The sequence below is a fragment of the Strongylocentrotus purpuratus genome, unplaced genomic scaffold, assembly GCF_000002235.5.
Source record: "Strongylocentrotus purpuratus isolate Spur 01 unplaced genomic scaffold, Spur_5.0 spur5_scaffold_6, whole genome shotgun sequence".
Taxonomy (NCBI): Eukaryota; Metazoa; Echinodermata; class Echinoidea; order Camarodonta; family Strongylocentrotidae; genus Strongylocentrotus; species Strongylocentrotus purpuratus.
Window position 1 is genome coordinate 21,771,671 of NW_022145612.1, and position 19,083 is coordinate 21,790,753.

At 35.0% G+C, this 19,083-nt stretch overlaps 1 protein-coding gene across 2 annotated transcripts; it reads right to left on the reverse strand.

Moving 5' to 3' along the window:
* Positions 1–221: 221 nt before the first annotated feature.
* Positions 222–19,083, reverse strand: LOC586201 (AP-5 complex subunit beta-1). Of its 2 annotated transcripts, XM_011683710.2 has the most exons (24): positions 18,791–19,082; positions 17,586–17,680; positions 17,038–17,161; positions 16,249–16,383; positions 15,154–15,231; positions 14,574–14,632; positions 13,450–13,504; positions 12,850–12,900; positions 12,308–12,478; positions 11,691–11,765; positions 10,782–10,925; positions 10,127–10,277; positions 9,371–9,524; positions 8,851–8,940; positions 8,343–8,478; positions 7,187–7,322; positions 6,599–6,705; positions 5,965–6,098; positions 5,075–5,204; positions 4,226–4,319; positions 3,640–3,754; positions 2,876–3,037; positions 2,374–2,489; positions 222–1,915 (listed from the first exon to the last, which is right to left on the reverse strand). In XM_011683710.2, the coding sequence occupies exons 1-24, from the start codon at positions 18,911–18,913 to the stop codon at positions 1,755–1,757; spliced, it is 2,796 nt and encodes a 931-aa protein (XP_011682012.2). In that variant the 5' UTR covers positions 18,914–19,082; the 3' UTR covers positions 222–1,754. The 2 variants fall into 2 exon arrangements, with proteins under 2 accessions (XP_011682012.2, XP_030828663.1); XM_030972803.1 differs by lacking the exon at positions 12,850–12,900 and having other exon boundaries at positions 18,791–19,083.

The following is a 19,083-nucleotide window of genomic DNA, read 5'->3' on the forward strand; positions in this document are numbered from 1 at the left end:
TCTAACCCCTTCCTTCATTTCTGTCCTACTTCCTACCACTCACTTCCTCTGTATATATCTTTACTTTCTTCTCCTGTCTCTCTTTTTTTTCCCTACTGTCTACACTTCGTTCCACTGCACATTCCAAGGTAAAATCTATCTTTTTGCCTACCATACATCAAAGTTATTTCTTTGAACACACAATATGAAGACAACGTTGTTATTCAATTTTTGATATTTCATTTTAATATAAAATATAGAGTACAAAATTCCTCAACATTTTCTTTTCAGAACGAACATATAAATTACAATATATATGATTTGGCATTCAATATATAGCGATGATATACAGTTAGAAAATATATGCATAGAACTAGACAAACAAAAGTAACATTCACTGTGAAACCACACAGTCATGTATTTAATTTGTATTCTGCATTGCACGTCGTAAATGATCATTCATAAAAGGATCATCTATATCCTCTCGCCAAATCTTTTTTCTTGACTAATATCAACCAGAAGGAAGAGGACACTGTTACCAAGGCCCTGAAATTTCTTGGCTGGGAATCCCTCGAGACACGAAGGAAGAATCAAAGACTTTCCATGTAATACGAGATGAAGAATGGATTAGTTAATATCCATCTGGATGAATTCATTCATTGTAACCCAAGAGCTACTAGAGGGAATGACCAGAAGTTTCTCCAGAACATAGGGCCTGAGTATTCCAGGACTCCTTCTTCGTAAATACTGTTAGGGAGGGGAACAACCTTCCTTCTTCAATTGTTAATAGCCCATCAAGTCTTTCCACACGACAATGCGCTTCTGTTTTCACAAAGTTAGCGTGGATGTGTCCTAAACAGACATTTTGCTGATCTAACAATACAGATACAGAAGGATGACTTGAAATCAAAAGAAGTTTGGAAATGTATGAATTATGGCTTGATACAGTATCAATATTGAATAATATTATCATTTTTTTTTTTAATTGTATTGTTCCGCTTTAGTTTAGAAGTAAAGAAACGATATTATGTCTGTTATTTTCTCTCTTTGCAAGGATAAATCAAAATCATCAATGACAGAAAGATACAAATCTGGCATTTGTCACTACATAATAAATCAGTACAGTAATGATTGAGTTTTTGATCATTAGTGTGTCAGATCAATGGACAACAACAGTTAGAAGAAGAAAAATCTTTGACAGGAAAAATACTTTGATGGTTAAAATTGTTGTTATAAGATTTTACTCCTACAACAGATCATTGTGGCAAGATTTCAATAACAAATCTGTAACTACTACATTTAATCCCAACATGATATTCCAATAATTGTGGCATGAATGCCCAAAGAATTGAAAATCTGTAGACAGCATACAAGAAGTCAATGTGCTAGTGCCCTTTGGTGAGGCCTCAATCCTCATAACCAAGTCCTTCAGGTATGATTTAAGCAGGACTGCACTACTTGTAGCTACTTGCACCCTCTATACAGCCAACAATGCCTAAGCGGTACGTGTTGATCCCACATGGTCCCCTTTTTCTTATGTTAATTGAGAGCTGATTTGATGAGATAACCACCTGACAGTGACCACTCAGAGAGGTCTAATCCTGGCCAAACTAGTGCAGATAAGCTTTAAAACCAAAGGTCCCCCTGCTTTCTTACCTACAAGAGTGTAATTGCTTTTTTTATCAATTAGATGAAACAAATCACTCAAAAAACCTGCATATCCTATTCATTCACAGCATCTCTCTCTCCCTTTGTCTTACTCCTCCTCCTCAATGTCAGTGATCTTCTAGACTGAGTAAGTACTGATTGACTAGAGGAAGCATCTTCCAGTTATCTGTTACCATGGATACCACAGTGATGTTCTCCTGCAGCTGTAACCGTAGCAACAAATGCCATTTAGGAGGCAGCAGCATGGCGAGATTTATGCTTTGTCCATCTGTGGATAGAATTCATGTGAAAAGTGAATACTAAAGAAAGATAAAAATATTGGAGGATTGGCAAAGTCATCAATTTTATGAAAGAAAGAAAGAATTCACATAATATAAAAAGAAACATTAAACCCATCTACAATATAGCCCCCAAATCGGACAGATCTTTAAGGTAGAGTTACATGATATTACATGATATGATGCAATCAATATGACTGTGATTTTAATGTCATAGTAGAAGTTGACATGAAATATCAAAACTGAAGATTTTATTTGCTAACCACTATACTACTATGCTGTGTTCATGAAATCTACTATCACTATACTGAAAGGCAACTTAACATATCAGAGTAAAACTTATTCCCCCTTCTTTTTCTCAACTTTCATTTGTATTGTCTAATAATTGCTTCCTTGGCTTTCCATCATTAGAGAATATACAGTACCTGCTCCCATTTTAATTACTTACCTTGTACTTCATCTGACATCACAATATAGTCAGCTAATTCAGCCGCCACTATCCTGTGTATAGTCTGTGATCCTAGAGCTACAGTACAGATCGATTCAGCACTCATAGATTCTTGTCTATGCAAATGAAATTTAAACAACCAACAGTTTGTTTTGGTACATATGTGTTTTGACAAAAAGTAACACAATCTATGGTCCCTCAGGAGAGTAGAAAAGAGTGATACCTCTGTTCTTTTCTATCATGATAATAAATCTGGGCATTCAGATTATCTCTGATTATCAATATGTACAAAGCACATAAATGCCTTAGTATATGATTTTATTAATCAACTGTTTGTTTATCAGTAAGTAAATCCATCAACTTCAAGTTTGTTTCATGTATATATTCATTGACAACGTAAATATGACAAAAGTCAACTAATTCACTCTGTCTTCCAAAAGCTTTATAAAGAGTGGCAATAAAGAGTTAATAAATCATCACATCAACATGAAAATAATCTAACCTTGTCTGTTCATCCCTCTTGATGCTGTCCCATAACTCATTGAATAAAACAGGATGTAAAGATGGCATGATGGGAATGGGGATAAAGAGGTCATCAAAGGTCACCTCAACCGGTTCCAGCTGGCACACACAGGTTCGACCATCACTGCTACTGAACATTGCACTACAAGATAACAGGGCAGTCAATGAGAATAAAACATTAAAAATGAAGTCAAATTCATACATGTTCATCAGGTGAGAAGCAATTACATTCACCTGTTGCATATTATTATCAATAATCGATATGCAAACTGCATTCATTAGTTATTGTTAGGTCAGACAAACAGTATGGATTGCCCTACCTAACACAACGTAATGTATGCATGCACTTTGCATTCTAACTGTGTAATTGCAGCAGGTAAATGAAATCATTTGTAACAAGGAACTTGAAAGAGACGTGTGCATCGAATTCTAATTAGATTATGAAAATGGCCCATTTCATTGTTGTACACGAAGAATATTTAATCAAATGGATATTGAGTCAACTATTATTCAAACCCATGCCATTATGATTTCTAAATTACCATCATTCAATTTAGGCATCTTCATTTAGGCATAATGCACTCAAGATTAGCTAGGAACATTAGCATGATCAAAGAGGTCATGTGCAGTGTGACCATAATATTGCAATGCAATAAGAGACATTATACATCATAATGGTCATCCTTCTTGACCTGTCACAGAACAATGTGGAGTTTCCTGTAGAAACCATTGATAGATGCTTACCTTAAAGGTAAAGATGTTGGCAGAGGTTCTTTGGGATTTAGAGCTATTGTGACCATCTGGCAGCCATCTGTGGGTTCAGAGGAGTTCTCTACTGAGAGTGATGCAACTGTAATATCTGGAGGAATACGGCATGAATATGAATAAAAGACAATAATTCTGAATTATAATTTGAAGAGTAGTAATGAATTCAATTCAAGATTCAAGATTAAAGATAATTTATTGTCATGTAAAAAATACATAAAATTTGCCTTTGGACATTTAAAAGGTGCTATACATGTACATACAAATATCAATATATAAATACAGACAAAATAATTACAGTATATCAGTTATAACATGCTTTATCCAAACTGTTCCTGAATTTAAAAAATGCACTGTGGTATTATATGGTACAAAACATTTCTTTAACATTTATTCTTAAAACAGTGAGGAAGCTAATCAGCAAGTAAAAGACATTGATAGTACAAAGTAATTACAATACATTGTTACTGTTCATGCAAAGCTAAATTCATTAAAATCTAGAGCCAAGCCCCAAGTGTTGCAAATCATTTCTCTGATTAAAACTTAGAAATCTCAGTTTTAATACCTTCTATTGAATGATATGCAGAGGGTGTATCAATATGAAGAATGACTGCATACAAGTGTCTCATGGCATCGGGAATATTCTCCAAGAAAGATTCCTAAACAGGAGAAGAAACAAATTGTATTTTATTATAACAAATTTCAACTTAACTACCTACAAATCTTTGAATGAGAGTCTATCGAAGTAAATCTGTTATTTTCAATATCAGCTTGTTTAGAAGCATATTCAAGTGTACAAATTCAATCCCTGCTGGTGATTGCAATCATTCCTATATTTTGATTGCAGTGTTCATTTGATGCTAGTTATGATAGATGGATTGAAACTCAGGAGAAATACAATTTTTTAAATGGAAATGCATCAGTCCCATATTAAGCAAATATACCATGCACTAAGAGGCTCTAGTTGAAATTATGGATCGAGGTGGCAGGAACAGCACTATTTTCTGAGGGGCGTAGTCCCAAAGAAAATAGTGGTATTTCTGTCGCCGAGGAATCGATAATGTCACTAGTGGCTTGAAATAGTGCATGATATATTTGTTTTATATTTTTCAAATCAACCTTCAAAAAATAATGTTTACTGTCACTGAAGTAGTGAAGAGTGCAGTGAGAGCAGCGCAGATGCGCGACCGATAGCACATTGATCTTGATCGATCGTATATATATGACGTCATCCATAGTATAGTGCTATGGTATAGTGCACTACACCATGGATGACGTCACGGTTACATTATAGCAATGTTATGTTTGGTCACGTGATGCCATGTTAACGAATCACTGAACAGGATTTCATTGATCAAAAATATTATATGCATTATACATCTTACTGTAATGAATAAAGAAGAAATGATCTTACATCAAAGTGAAGGTAGTACTCAATGTAAATGGTACTCTCTGATGCAAGTGATTGCAGAGCTTCATAGTATTTGGCCACAGAGGAAGAACCGTCTCTACTGATGCGATGTGATGATGTTTGCTTTCTGATTCTGAGGAAGAAAACAATGGAAAGACAACAAATTTGTAATGATCCTGAGCATCGCAATAACTATAAGAGATACGTGTTTGTGTGAAAATTACATCTTCATTGACTGATTCACACCAGCTTCATGTAGTGCTGGGGTCAAAAGGAATTACTGGTACTTCTATCTACAAAATCTTTGATTACCGTAAATCTCTGTGTATAAAAAACACATGTGTATAAGACACACCCTATTTTTTTTTTTTTTGCTTTTTAGCTGACAATGTAGTTCGTTAAAAAAACCAAGCAACTTTCATTTTGATACGAGGTCAAGTTAATGGTGCCGATTTTTCCTTGTGAACTTGTCACAAATAATATTAACAATGTTGTTTTTAAAACTAAAGATGACAAACAAAGGAACAACTGCAGAATTAAGCCCAGACAAATTAGCATTTTGAGGACTCAAAATATCCTGTACCTATGTATAACACGCACCCCGGCGGAAAAAAAGGTGTGTCTTGTACACAGAGATTTACGGTAGTCACATCTTGACTTTTTACTTTTCTGCCATTCCTCATGAAAAAAATAAATCTAGAAATTCCTCATCAAATCGAAAAATTGCATATACCGGTACGGTACTGTTATACGATAACAATCACCATTTACTTACAGTTTTCTTCTTTAGTTATGGGTAAGGGAAGGAGGGGGTAGTTCTTACTGAGTCCATTTGACAGACGCCTGACCCAAAATCTTTGAGGAGGGGGAAGAGGAAGGGACATACTTCTTACCGTGTCAATTTGAGGACTGAGTGCTCTAATGTTTCCACTGCTCCTGCTTGCTTTACACTAGCACTTCCTGTCACAAGCCTCGTCAGATTCTGAGAATCCTCAGCAGAACCAACTGATGACAAAATCTGGCTGATCTGTTATGACAAGGGAGCACATTACAAATAAATGAATTCACAATGGCTGGTGACATAACTTGTAGTATTTTACCTCAAATGTTAAGATTCTATCTACTCATACATACAACTAAGATTTCTCTCGTCTTTAACAATTTAAAAATATGGAAAACTCACAATAAACACATGAAAATTACACTGATTATGTATTAAATACCAGGTTAAAATAGAGCTTATAAAATGCAAATGTGTGTAGTGCTTCTGTAAATACAGCCAATAACAAGATATTCATAATAAATACATCTGATGATATTTCATCTTTAACCACTTTACTGCAAGACCTTTAATACCAATCTATCTTTAATATGTTCACATTTGACCTACGTTTGCCTGAATTGTTGTTTGTTTGTTCACAATACAGGGGGGGGGGGGGCATTATTTTCAATTAGATTACTGTAAAGACACTACAATAAAGGGCTGCAAGAGAATCAATGAAAACGGTCATTCAAAGCCAAGTTTACCTTTTCACTTGAGAGATTGGTGAGTAGGGCATAGTAGAGGCAAGCCCTATCCCTGATCTCTATATCCTGATGCCCAGTGAAGAGAGTGTACAGCGTATCACCCATATCTAAAGAAAAAAATACAGATATACTTCTGCAATTACACAACATAAAAGATTTCCTAATGCAGGAGATTTGTGTATACCTTTGGATTGAGAAAATCTGGGTTTATTTTCACCATTCTTATTGGTTTGATACTACATGTACATTTGTACATGAATGCATAAGATACTTCTGTATAAGTCTACATCCATAGAGTATCCATCTAGCAGATGGCATTTATTTAAATTTGATAAACAATTATATTAATAATAATAGGTCAATTTATATAGAGCAGCTAATATATGAATATACTCTACTGCGCTTAACAGCAATATCGATACCAGAATTAAATTTCTCTTTTCAATACTGGTAAACAGTTTCAAGGCAATAGGATTAAGAAAGTTTGAAAAAATGACAATGTCTCGATTATATACGAATAAAAAGCATTATCGTCCCACAGCCTGAATAGCATTATTCTCAAAGATTTAAGATTTTGATTGTCTTTACCAGAGTAAATGCCCGCCTTGCTGTGGACTTGGAGTAACTGATGACATACAGAGAGAATCTTGTTGCCTAGAAACCAGGATCCATCCTGCATCAATGAGGTTCTAAGCAGTAACATCTGTAGGTAGTCCAAGATAGGCTAGACAAAAACAACAAAAAAGGATCGATAAGGAGGAAATGAAAAACTAATCGAGACGGTCAATGTCAGAGGAGTTCCTAATCAGTACCTTTTGACCCTTCTTGGTGAAGGAGAAGATCTTTCCATTATTGAACAATGTCAATTTAGTGTTCGGATGCTTCATGGTCCTGTCGAAAAGATCCTGCCGAATGTAAGATATTAACCTGCACTTGCTACTTTCCACCCAGGTGTTAAATGGGTACCCGGTAGGATGCGACCGTCATTGCTAGTCAAACAGTTTTTGATGCCATATCAATAAATTACAGATATGAGTTCATGAATATAAAGAATGCTCAAAGGAGACAAGAAGTTAGGAATCATAAGCTAATTTTTATGTACAGGTGTCTCCTGCACTTTTCCAACAGAATAGTTTGGATAATACTTTAAATTTATGATAATATGTTATGGAAATAATAAGTTTCGTTATTATATGTACCGGTACATATATTTTGAAAAAAAAACATTTTGACATGAAGAAATTGTTGTTTGTTTATGTTGTATTATAACTTACATTTATATGTTCATTGTTATTCAGCTATATTATATTTGGAAAAAATGCAGAAATAAAATCAAATCAAATTAAATCAAAAGACATAATTCTGGGAAAACAAAATATGCTGCCTTTATAAACAGGTTTCAGGTTTCACTGTAGTTATACGAATACAAGGAATTGTTATGTGAAATATAGATGCTTAGGTTCTGCATGGCAATATCACTTGGATGTACAATAAAGCAAGTTGCAATGATGTCAAGAATAAATAGACAATAAACAATATATCTGATACAGTGAAACCTGTATATAAAGACTGCTTAAACCTGTATATAAAGACCACTAAAGGGAAACATGAAAAGTAGTCTTTATAGGGAGGTGGTCTTCATGTACAGGTTCCTTCAGTATAGGTTTTAATGAGAAATCATATTCAAGAGAAACAACAAATGTGGTCTTTCTATGCAGGTGGTCACAAGAGCGGGCCTGCATACCTTTGGTGATATCTCTGTTTCTTGTGCTGCCCTCTGTAGGATGAGAAGATAGTCTTCTAAATCAGCCTCTTTGTTGTGAATATCTGACGTCACAACATGCTGGAGGAGTGTCTCTAGCAGAAGCACCGTGAAACTCCTGGGAGTGCAACAACATATGAGGAATACAATGTAGTTGGAATCATCATGTAAACGCTATTTCACATATTTTAATGGCATTTTACACAATTTTGCCTGAAATGTATATAAAAGCATTTCATTCATTCTAAAATCTCTCTGTATGAATCTCTTCCAGGCTCTCCCCAATATCAGCACTCTCTCCTTATCTCTCTTTGCCCCCACCCCAACCCCCACAATCATTTATTTCTCCATGTTTTCCTTCATTAATTTTTCTTCTTTGACTGTCTAACTGTTTGTCTATCTCTCTGTCTTTCAATTTCCTGGATGTCTTTGTCTTTCTGTGAGTTCAAACTCCAACACTTTCACCAAATCAATAACAATATAAGCTTACTTATCAGATGTGACTTTCTGCATACTCTCAATGAAGTTCACTGTGTGTGGTGTATACTTGGGGTTCTTCACAGTCACCTTAACCACTGCACTGTAGGAGACAAAATAAATATATAACTTCATCACCCAAAAGGGTGCTCAAGAAATTTAGACAGAACACATTTTAAAAATAACTGCCAGATATGAGATATAATTGTAATTAAGATGGATTAAAATTATTGATCTTGGTTTGCAGAATCTTCAGAAACATTTATTTCATATGAATGATTATGAGCCCCCTTTTTTTTTTGGGGGGGGGGTGCTTTCTTTATTTGTTCAGCTCATGTGAAATTAATCATCACTTCAGTTAAAATCAATCATCTATTCAAATAAAATTAAATCAAAACAGGCTTGATCTTGTCTATTTGATAGTTGCCAGTAATCTCAATCTTTTAAAGTGATGTTCTCTTGATTTCTAAGCAAGCCTGGTTGCAAATAACTGATTATCCATGCACATGGTGCAGTAGGGGGGCTTCACTTACTTCATGATTTCTTCCCTCAAGACGGTCCCATAATGCCTCTGTAGCATGCTGAAGAGTAGGCGGTACCAGGAAGTGGCCGGTCTACCCACAATGCCATACTCCAGGGACTTCCCCAGAAGATCAATGCAACCCATCAGAGTAGCAGATGAGGTATCTAATGATAACATTTAGAAATACAAACATTTATATGGGACATATGGGTAAAAATATCATCAAACTTAAATAATATTTCAAGTGATTATGAAATAAAAGGTTGTGATATTTATTCTATTTCTCAAGATTCATATGAGCTTATTTTAGATATATATTACAGTAGAGGGTACATATTTATGGTATCCTGTATTGTCTTCCATTTAAACATTTTATTGAAATACAATGTATTAAGGGGTGTATACATGCATTTTATACATGTTGCTATTATTATCAATTATCAATAAAGATGGAGCATAACAATTTTTTGTTGAAGGCAGTGAGGTAAGATTTCAACCGGGGGAGCCTTCTGTGTGTATAAATATATCAAGATAAATTTATAAATAGACATGTACATTTATTTGCAGATAAGAACAATACACCAAGGCTATGATTTAACATACATCAGTCATCTGTTCAGAGCCAGATGGGCATTAACTCTGTGTTAAAATATATATGACTCAATGCTCTCCTGGCTCTAAACAGCTGATGTATAATGTTACATATATTCAGGGTGGTAACATACATTGTAATGTACTATCTATTCAGGAAGCTGAAATGGCTTACCATGTATGGTTGATGGTACATAGCACTGGCTGAGTAGATTGAGTTTCACCAGAGATGTATCTAGACCATCAAACATTGTAGGAAAGAAGTTTGTGTAGTGTTCAGTGAAGAGACATCCAGGGAGGTGAGGCTTCCAATGAGGAAAGATTGGCTGAAAAAGGGTAAGATAAACAAATATTAGAGAGTGAGGCCCACAGGAGATATGATGGTAACAAATTAAATTGAACTGAAAGGAGCGACAATAGTGTGAGCATTGAAATTATTGATATCACCAAGGTAAAAATAAAGAAATACACTTAAACAATAACAAAACAAAACGACTGTAGATTGAAGAACTATGAAATATTGTTGTTCTAGTATTGCTGAATAGTTTTGCTGCATTGCTAAACAAGTTTGGACAAGATTCCAACTTCAAAAACATATTTCAAAATCTCATGCAAGTGACAATTTCAAATACGCTTCTTTCAATAAGCATAAACTACTACTGACACTTATCATAATAAAAAGCGCTTCCCATATGCTATCTATCTAAAAGAAGAAAAAGTACCGGTACCTGAAATGATATAAAAACCTAAAAAACATCTAAATCACAAGAATTCTAGCTTGACAAACATACAATCTTCCCCTCCCCAAACCTTCTCCCAGGTTTGTATACCTCTCTTTCAGGGAAGTGCTGTAACCACTGGAATGCAAGGAGACGATGACCAGGGGTAAGAGCAGGATGGTTGGCACATGTCAACAGCTTGCTCAGTACCACACACTCCTCATCTCCATTCAATAACTCGGTAGGAAATTGAGCCTATATAGTGAAAACAGGAGATGGCAGGCATGAGTCACAAGTAAAAAGCATACTGAAAATTGTTATATAACAGTGACATTTCACTCTAGGAGACAAAAATACATTTCATTTTTGATGGAGCAAAGATCAACCAGCATGTGTTTAACTGGTGACATACATTGCATCATGACACACTGTATAATGATCTCTATTGATTTCTTAGGTTATTGATGTTTCTGATGTGTCTTACTCAAGGGTGATAGTGAGCACTAAAAAAAAAAATAGGTTTTTGGTTTTCCCCTCAACCACGACCCCCTTGAGTAAAAAAAAAGAAGAGGATTCGCGGGGAAAAAATGGCATCTAACAACATTCCCCTCTTTCAAGTAAGAAAATTGGGGGAAAAATAGGGCAAAATAGGGAAGAATAGAGACAATAAGGGGGGAATCAGGAAAATCAGGATAAAATAGGGAAGGAAAACAAATCTCAATTTTTTTTTTTTTTTTTTTTTTTTTAATCGGGAAGAAGAAAAAAAAAATCGGGGGAAAAAAAATAATTGGGAAACCGATTTAAATCGAGTTTTTATCAGGCCTGCTTACTGGTAAGTAAAGTAAGAGAAGAATAGCAATCTTTGATTTACTTCTTGCCAATTCATGCACTGTCATTAGCTGACAAATTCTCTGTCTTCCCTACAATACCTTTGAATGGTTTCAAAGGCGTAGAAAGAAAAAATATTATAATTGACTGCCCTAATACTACGCACTGCTTTTGACTGTATGATAACTATACCTTGAGTAGGAGAACAAGATGAAAGAGAACCATATCAGCTGATGATGCCCAGTTGGAAACATGACCCTTGAAAATCTGGAGAATAAATAGATGATTTTGAGTCACATATGAATAAAGAAACGTGAATACAATAAATATGACACATGTTCAATTCTACTAATTTCTACAATATAGCTCACTTAATACACAACTCCTTACTACAAAGGAGTGAGGCAGTAGCAAGATGGCATATCTATGGTTTCGTCACAATTCAGAGTTAAAACACAATTATTCTGAATGGTCCTTGATAAAACTTTATAGTTCAAACTCAGATACTTCATGCACATCACGCTTTTCAGATGAAGGAAAGAAATTCATGTCATTTTCATAAACACAAGAATTCAGAGACCTTATCAATACTATATCTAGTATATCTCATAACAGTATAAAAATACAATATCTTAATATGATGCTACAAACATATTCAAACACTTTTTATTACGGGCAACATATTTCTAAGGGTTATTCATCTCCCCCATGACACTCTTTTAACCCAATTATCCAAAAGACAGACAAAGACAACATATTTCTATCCATCTTGTTATATGAAATTGGCAATCACATACAAAGACACTAACCAATGGATTGATACTTGGACTGTGAGTGAGACACTGGCCCACAAGAAGAGACGCCTGCATCACGGATGATTGAGTCATGATGGGAAGGTGATCAACAAGATAGGTGAGCGCCCTCTTCAGTTCACGAGTGTCCAGGTGCATCGGGAGCTGCCCAGGTGGTGTTGTGATTTTCTTCATGGTTAAAAAAAAAGAACAGGCTGAACATTCAATTTTAATTGAAATGTTATTATTACAGTGACAGTATGAATGTGTTCTTTACAACAAACGCAACAACAGTATTATGCTATCCATAGTCACAATACCATACCTAAGTAAAATAAGATCACTTTTAGTCTTAAGTTTCAGATGTTGTTTTTTACTAGCTAACAACAGTTCACAGATTGTTTACAGTTTTAAAAAAAAAAAATCTGACTTTCTGTACTATTTGGTTTTGAGAATATCAATGAACTTGTTCCTCAACATGTTGGCAATCTTATTTGCATTTCATCAAAACAGTTTTGTTATCTTTTGAAATTGAGAGCAAGATGATAAAAAGCATTTACCTCCTTGAGTTGAAACATCTTGATGTTGAAGTGGTCAGGCAAGTTCAATGGCTAGTGATGAAAGAGGATAATAATATAAACATCATTAAAGAGAGCTTATGTAGAAACTTACAACATAAATATATTACTATGTTTAACGTATATAACACATTAACTAGCTTGAACATATTTACCTGTATAATCTATAACTGTAATTTCATTCATAAAATTACCAGTAAGTAGGCATTAACAAAAGGTAATGACTGGCGAGCAGTTTTCATATTCATTTATCATACTATGCAATATCACTGTCAAACTACTTAAATAACAAATGATTCAATAAAGTATTTCTTCATATATGTCCACAAGAAACTCCATCCACACCAACTGGTGTTCCTCTACAAATACAATCTTTACTAATCTTCAAATTCATAATAATATATTTAAGATTGTAAATCATTTCACAGGTTATCTGGGTATGTCAAAAGTGGTCCCAAAATTTATCAAATAGACACATATATACATGAATTTGTATATAGACGTATATGATATTTTACCAGAGGAAAACCCAAGATAAAATGCTTTTGTAAACTTGTTTGTTTGTATCTCTTGTTATCCTACCTTCAAGGGCTCTTTCCTTCTACTTAGTAAATCACTCAGATCATTGGCATTCAAGCTGGAGAAAGAAAAGAGGGTACATTTCTCAATCACACTTTAGTTATATTCACTGTATCACACAGAAAGCAGGAGTATATAAATAGACAAATATGTTCTGTTTCCTCTTGTAAATGCAGGTGACTAGCCAATGGGGCTGCAGCATGTGTTCTTAATTAGTGCAGTAAACATTCTCTTTACATGATAATTCTCTCTCTCTCTCTCTCCATCTCTCTTTCTCTCCTCTCTCTCTCTCTGTCTCTCTGTCTCTCTCTCTCTCTCCCCCTCCCTGTCTCTCTCTTCATCTATCTACCTATCTATTGATCTATCTACTTCTCTCAAATTTTTTCATTTGTTGTCTGTATTTGTATTTATATATAAAGTGTTAAATTGAAAGTATTATGTATATATATTCCTTCTGAACAATTGTTCCCCTCCCCCCCAACCCCTTCCCCCAAAAAACAACAATAACAACAACAACTATCCCTTAGGGCCTCAATGCATTTACGCACTCAGACAAGTACCCGTTTAACTACTGCCCTCTTACCAAATTACCCCCTGGGTAGTAGTATCAGGATAATTGGAGTAATTTTTTAAAGGGAATAGTTGTCTGGGGAGCTGTTATATGAGGTGTAATTGTCTTAGGGAGGAATATCTTTATTGGCTATTTGCCTACATGTAGGTGTAATTATTCAGGGGTATTAGTCACGAAAAAGGGAGTTCTGATACCTTATATTTGACCATTTACTGAATGATGTAATCAGAGCACTTAAAACGTTAAAAAATGTTCCAAACTTTAAAATCAAAAGAAAAGTTAGAGGTGTCGTGGTCGAGTGGATACGTCGCCGGACTGTCGATCGCAAGGTCCGCAGTTCGAGTCCCGACATTGATCTACATTTGCCACACTCAGCCCAGGTGATGTAAATGGGTACCTGGCAGGAATTAATTCCTTGAAATGCTGGAGCGCTGTATAAACGGCAGCTAGGCCAAAGCCCGGGTAATAATAATTGCGCCTCGGAATAGAATTATCTAGATAGACGGCCCTATAGAAATGCCTATTATTATTGTTATTAGCATAGTTGCTGTTTTACCTGTTAGGATCTTCCAGAAGCTGTTCAAGGCCATTCTTTAGTACCATTCCAAACAGTGTCTGCAAGGAAAATGAAAGGATTTTAGGAAATAAAAGATTGTTCAGTTGCTATTTAGTTAATGAAATAAAGCTCATTTAGTTAGTAAGTTTAAAAGAATAACATTGAAGACTACATATCATCTGTTTACAGCCAGAAGGGCATTATCTCAGTTTTAAAGTAAAGGAGTTAATGCCCTTCTGGCTCCAAATACACAATAAAGTATGTTATTCTGTTTCTTTTGCAGTATTTGTTATCATCTATATTTTAAACCCATTTATGAAGTCATCCATATAAATGCAGAGCTCTTTTTAACCCTCTAATAACAGGCCATAATTTGAGTCAACAGCTATGCATAAACAAATATTTCATGAGAATGAAACCACCATCATTTTCTTGATATTGTTGTTCTATTTCACAATTGTTAATTTTGTTTCTTTTCATCTCCTATACCACATTTTGAACTAATTCCCTCTGTTATATTCAAAGAAGATGTCTCACAATGTTTAGGCGTTTAATTCAAACGGAATCTAAAAATTCTTACCATGTAGCTTTGACAGATGCACGAATTCTCAAGCTGGCACATAGCATAGAAATGATCCACTTTCCTGGAGAGTAGACCCTGTCAAAAAAAGGTGAAAGAAGAAAATGAGAAACATATTATTCTCCTCAATTTGCAGGCTGGTAATAAGACATTTGAGGTGTCATGACATAGTGGATACATCACTGGACTGTAGATTACATGGTTCACAGATGAGTCCCTATATCTTTTTTGCAAGACACTAATCTACATTTGCCACTCTCCACTCAGTCATATATAGTAAACGTGTACCTGGTAGGAATGTATTCAATGAATTTTTAAAGCACCTTAGGGCACCTGGGCAATAGCCAGGGTAATATAATACTACTTTGTAGGTGCCTTCAGCTTCCCCTGGGAAAGATACATGCACAATATATAAAAGTGGATATTATTCTGATTGTTATTTGACACAAAGTTGTCCTCCATATTGGATCAATATTGGATCAATATCAGCAATTGAAATATCAGCACCAACAAATTAAAAAAATATTCTGGTATTAACTCATTGCTTCCTGAAACCTAGTGGTCCCTGTATAAAGCCTATGAGAATGAGAGGATTCCGTAGTCAATGGGTTATGTTAACCAATCACCTGTGGGAACGCTGTGGTCCTTGTATTAAAACCTAATAGAAATTTAGTAGTCAAAGGAGTTACCGTAAGTATAAACTATAAAGTACTCTTTATACCAAGGAATAATTTCCAGTGACATCAAACTGAGGATAGAGAAAGCAAATTCCAGCGTTAGAATGGAGAACATCATCTAGGACAAACACAACCATATAGGCCTACAGGACTTTCCCACTTTTGCCTATTTTTAAACAAAAGGTAATTTGATACATCACACCCTTTTCCCTTGTCTTTCAGCCATATTTTTATCAAAACATTCTAAAACATACCTAACCATCAGAAAGACTAAATACTCAGGATACAGGCATTAAACATACACACAATAATGATGAATACTCTTCTAAAAATCCATACCATAGGTCAAATATTCACTTGGCACCCCATCCAGAGTTTCATTGAATGGAGAATAATCTACGTACTCCTTTGTACTTACTGGATGAATTGTTTCAATCTCCTTGAGACACTCGCAGGCATTGCCACGCAGAACCCGATCCTTGCTACCATTAACCTTAGACACAACATCCAGGAGAATATCAACAAATTGGAGGAAATTCCTTGGATGTTCCTCCTAGTAAAAGATGAAAGATTGATCAAGACATTATTACTCAGCCTACATCATACCAAAGCGACGTGTATGGAATTATAAATATGTATATTTTCTTTGTTCTAAACCTTTACCACCATAGACTTACCGTAAATCTCTGTGTATAAGGCGCACTTTTTTGCCGCCGAAAAAAATTAAAAGTCGGGGATGCGTCTTATACACAGGTACAGAATTTTTAAATTTTTTTTTTGCCTCCAAAATAGGGGTGCGCCTTATACACAGGTGTGCCTTATACACAGAGATTTACGGGTAATGCAATTTCACTGAGTTATGTTTACATTGTATCTGCTTATTTTTTTGTGCATACTCTTTTAAATATAAAGCTATAAAGACCATATATGAACTAAATAACACATCAAATTAATTTCTCCTTTTTTTTCTTCTTCGATGCAGTTTATATCTTCATACAAAAAAAAAAATGAAATATTTGATTGTAACTCCTAAGTGTGCTCTGTTTTCATGGAATAAATGTTGTACAGGTCTATAAATGTATCACCAAATGCTGAAGATATCATTGCTTATAGGCTTGTGTTTCAATATAACTTTGTACAAAGTTACATCAAAATGTTCAATTCTTGTGAGTGTACTCACTTATGTTGGACATCTATTCTAACTCACCAGTTGATTGCAATCTAGCATGATTGTTGTTATAGCAACCAGTAGTTGACCCTTGAAGAATGCTGCAGTGTCAAGATGAAGCTGTTGATAGACGTTGGTCAGTGATCCTACCACTTGCTCCACACTAAGGAACCAAAAGAAATAACACATTAGCCCTCTTTAAACAAAATGCTGAAACTGAATTTTCAACCCCAACCCCCCAAAAAAATAATAAATAAATAAATAAATAAATTTAAAAAAAATAAAAAATAAATAGAAATTCTCTGTTACTTTCAGTTTCCAAACTCGGATTCAAATCAGTTTCAATAACTTACAAACTGCAATAATGAATGCTTCATGTACCTAAGAATAATACATTGCCCTAAAAAAAAAAGTCACTTTGTAAGCTGAGATATCTCATCCATACCACATCAATGCCATACAGGAATGATTGTTTACTACATGCTACAATCCAATTTAATAGACCTTTAAACAAAACAAATCAAGTTTTGAAATCCAACAGAATTTATCAATACTGAGGCTTGAATGAAGAATGAATATCCAATTACCTGTCGGCGTAGGAAAGAAGGACAGATGTTTGCTCTTGAAGGATGCCAAGCAACATGACCTTCACATGCATACTCAGGTCTTCAGAAAAGAGAGCCTGCAAAAGTAAAGAGATATATTAATGCTCTAACTAAGTAAGCCTTTAATTATTAAACACATGAAAGAGAAGAAAAAAAACCCTCTTTATCACTATGGATGAAAACCTATCTTTGTTTATAGAGTACAGCATACAAGTAAACTGTTTGTGTGAGAAAAGTCAATATTGAAGAAGTTTACATGCAATATTTCAGATATCTTTTAATAGTTGTTGGACAATATTTTATAAAGATAAATATTTATAGTGCTATTTGATGGATTTTAGGTTAAATCCAAAAGCAAAATCAGTAGCTTTTAATTTTTGAGTGTCGATCTGGACACACAAACCCCATCATACTCATACTAGCTAGATCTATATTCAAACCGGCCCTTGCTAATATTGAACTTGCTATACAAGGGACACAGAAAAAGTGGCCATCATTGTAGACTAGCTTGTTCCATAGACTGGTTCTACAACACAAAGGTCTTTCTTGAGGGAGACAACATACATGGCCAATATAGGCCTACATGTAGACAGCTAGGTTTAGCCTTCATTGAGAGGTGGCCACTAAGACACGCTTGACTATATACAAAATGTTAACTTTAGATGTAACAAAAGTCAACTGTAAGTGTAAGTCCCATGCATGTGTTCCATTGGCATTAGCCAAACAAAGTCCACAAATAATTAAAGGTAACTAGGCCTACAGTCAAATCATCTCTTAAGACAATCCAAGGGAAATAGAAATATGCCCTTTGTCATGTTTATGTGCAGGTGGCATTTCTAGACAGGTTTGACATGAGACAGTTATCATGAGGGTTATAAATTAGAAGAAAGAAAATGAAAAAAAATATCCCTGAAAAATAGGAAGAGTAATAGATATTAGAGTCTAGAAATATCGATCATTATCAACATTTAATGAGGGGAAATGTCTTTAAAGTATTATATATGTACCACAAATTAACTCATTATCAACATTTATTGAGGGAAAATGTCTTTAAAGTATTATATATATACCACAAATTAAATCTTTTTACTAAGATTAGAAGTTAGAGATTTGAGTCATGACAATAAGAAGAGGCGGGCGGTTCAGTTAAACATGGCAAAATGTCTAGATAATATTTTTGCACTGACCTGCAGAATATCTAATAAGAAGTCATCTTCCTTGGTGTCATTATGAGCAAAAAATGTGCTGGGATTTCTCCTCAAGGCAGCAATATCTTTCAGCCATTTCTCGTTTCCTGGAAAGCCAGCCATAACAGCATTTTCTCATGGACTATATGACTGCTTGTGACTGCTTCGCGGAGCTGCAACTAGAGGAATACACGACAAGCCGCCCAGCCCAGCGGGCAGCGCCCGGCACGGCATGCGACAGCGTTCGGTGTACGATCCCGGAACCCGTGGCATGAATCTTGATGGAGTTCACA

Excerpts from the sequence above, each read along its gene's own strand:
- LOC586201 (XM_011683710.2), bottom strand. The coding sequence starts at position 18,913 with ATGGCTGGCTTTCCAGGAAACGAGAAATGGCTGAAAGATATTGCTGCC. Across the intron at positions 14,633-15,153 it reads GCATCTGTCAAAGCTACATG|ACACTGTTTGGAATGGTACT; the intron begins GTAAGAATTTTT and ends TTTTCCTTGCAG. Across the intron at positions 2,490-2,875 it reads AAGAGGGATGAACAGACAAG|ACAAGAATCTATGAGTGCTG; the intron begins GTTAGATTATTT and ends TCATTTGCATAG.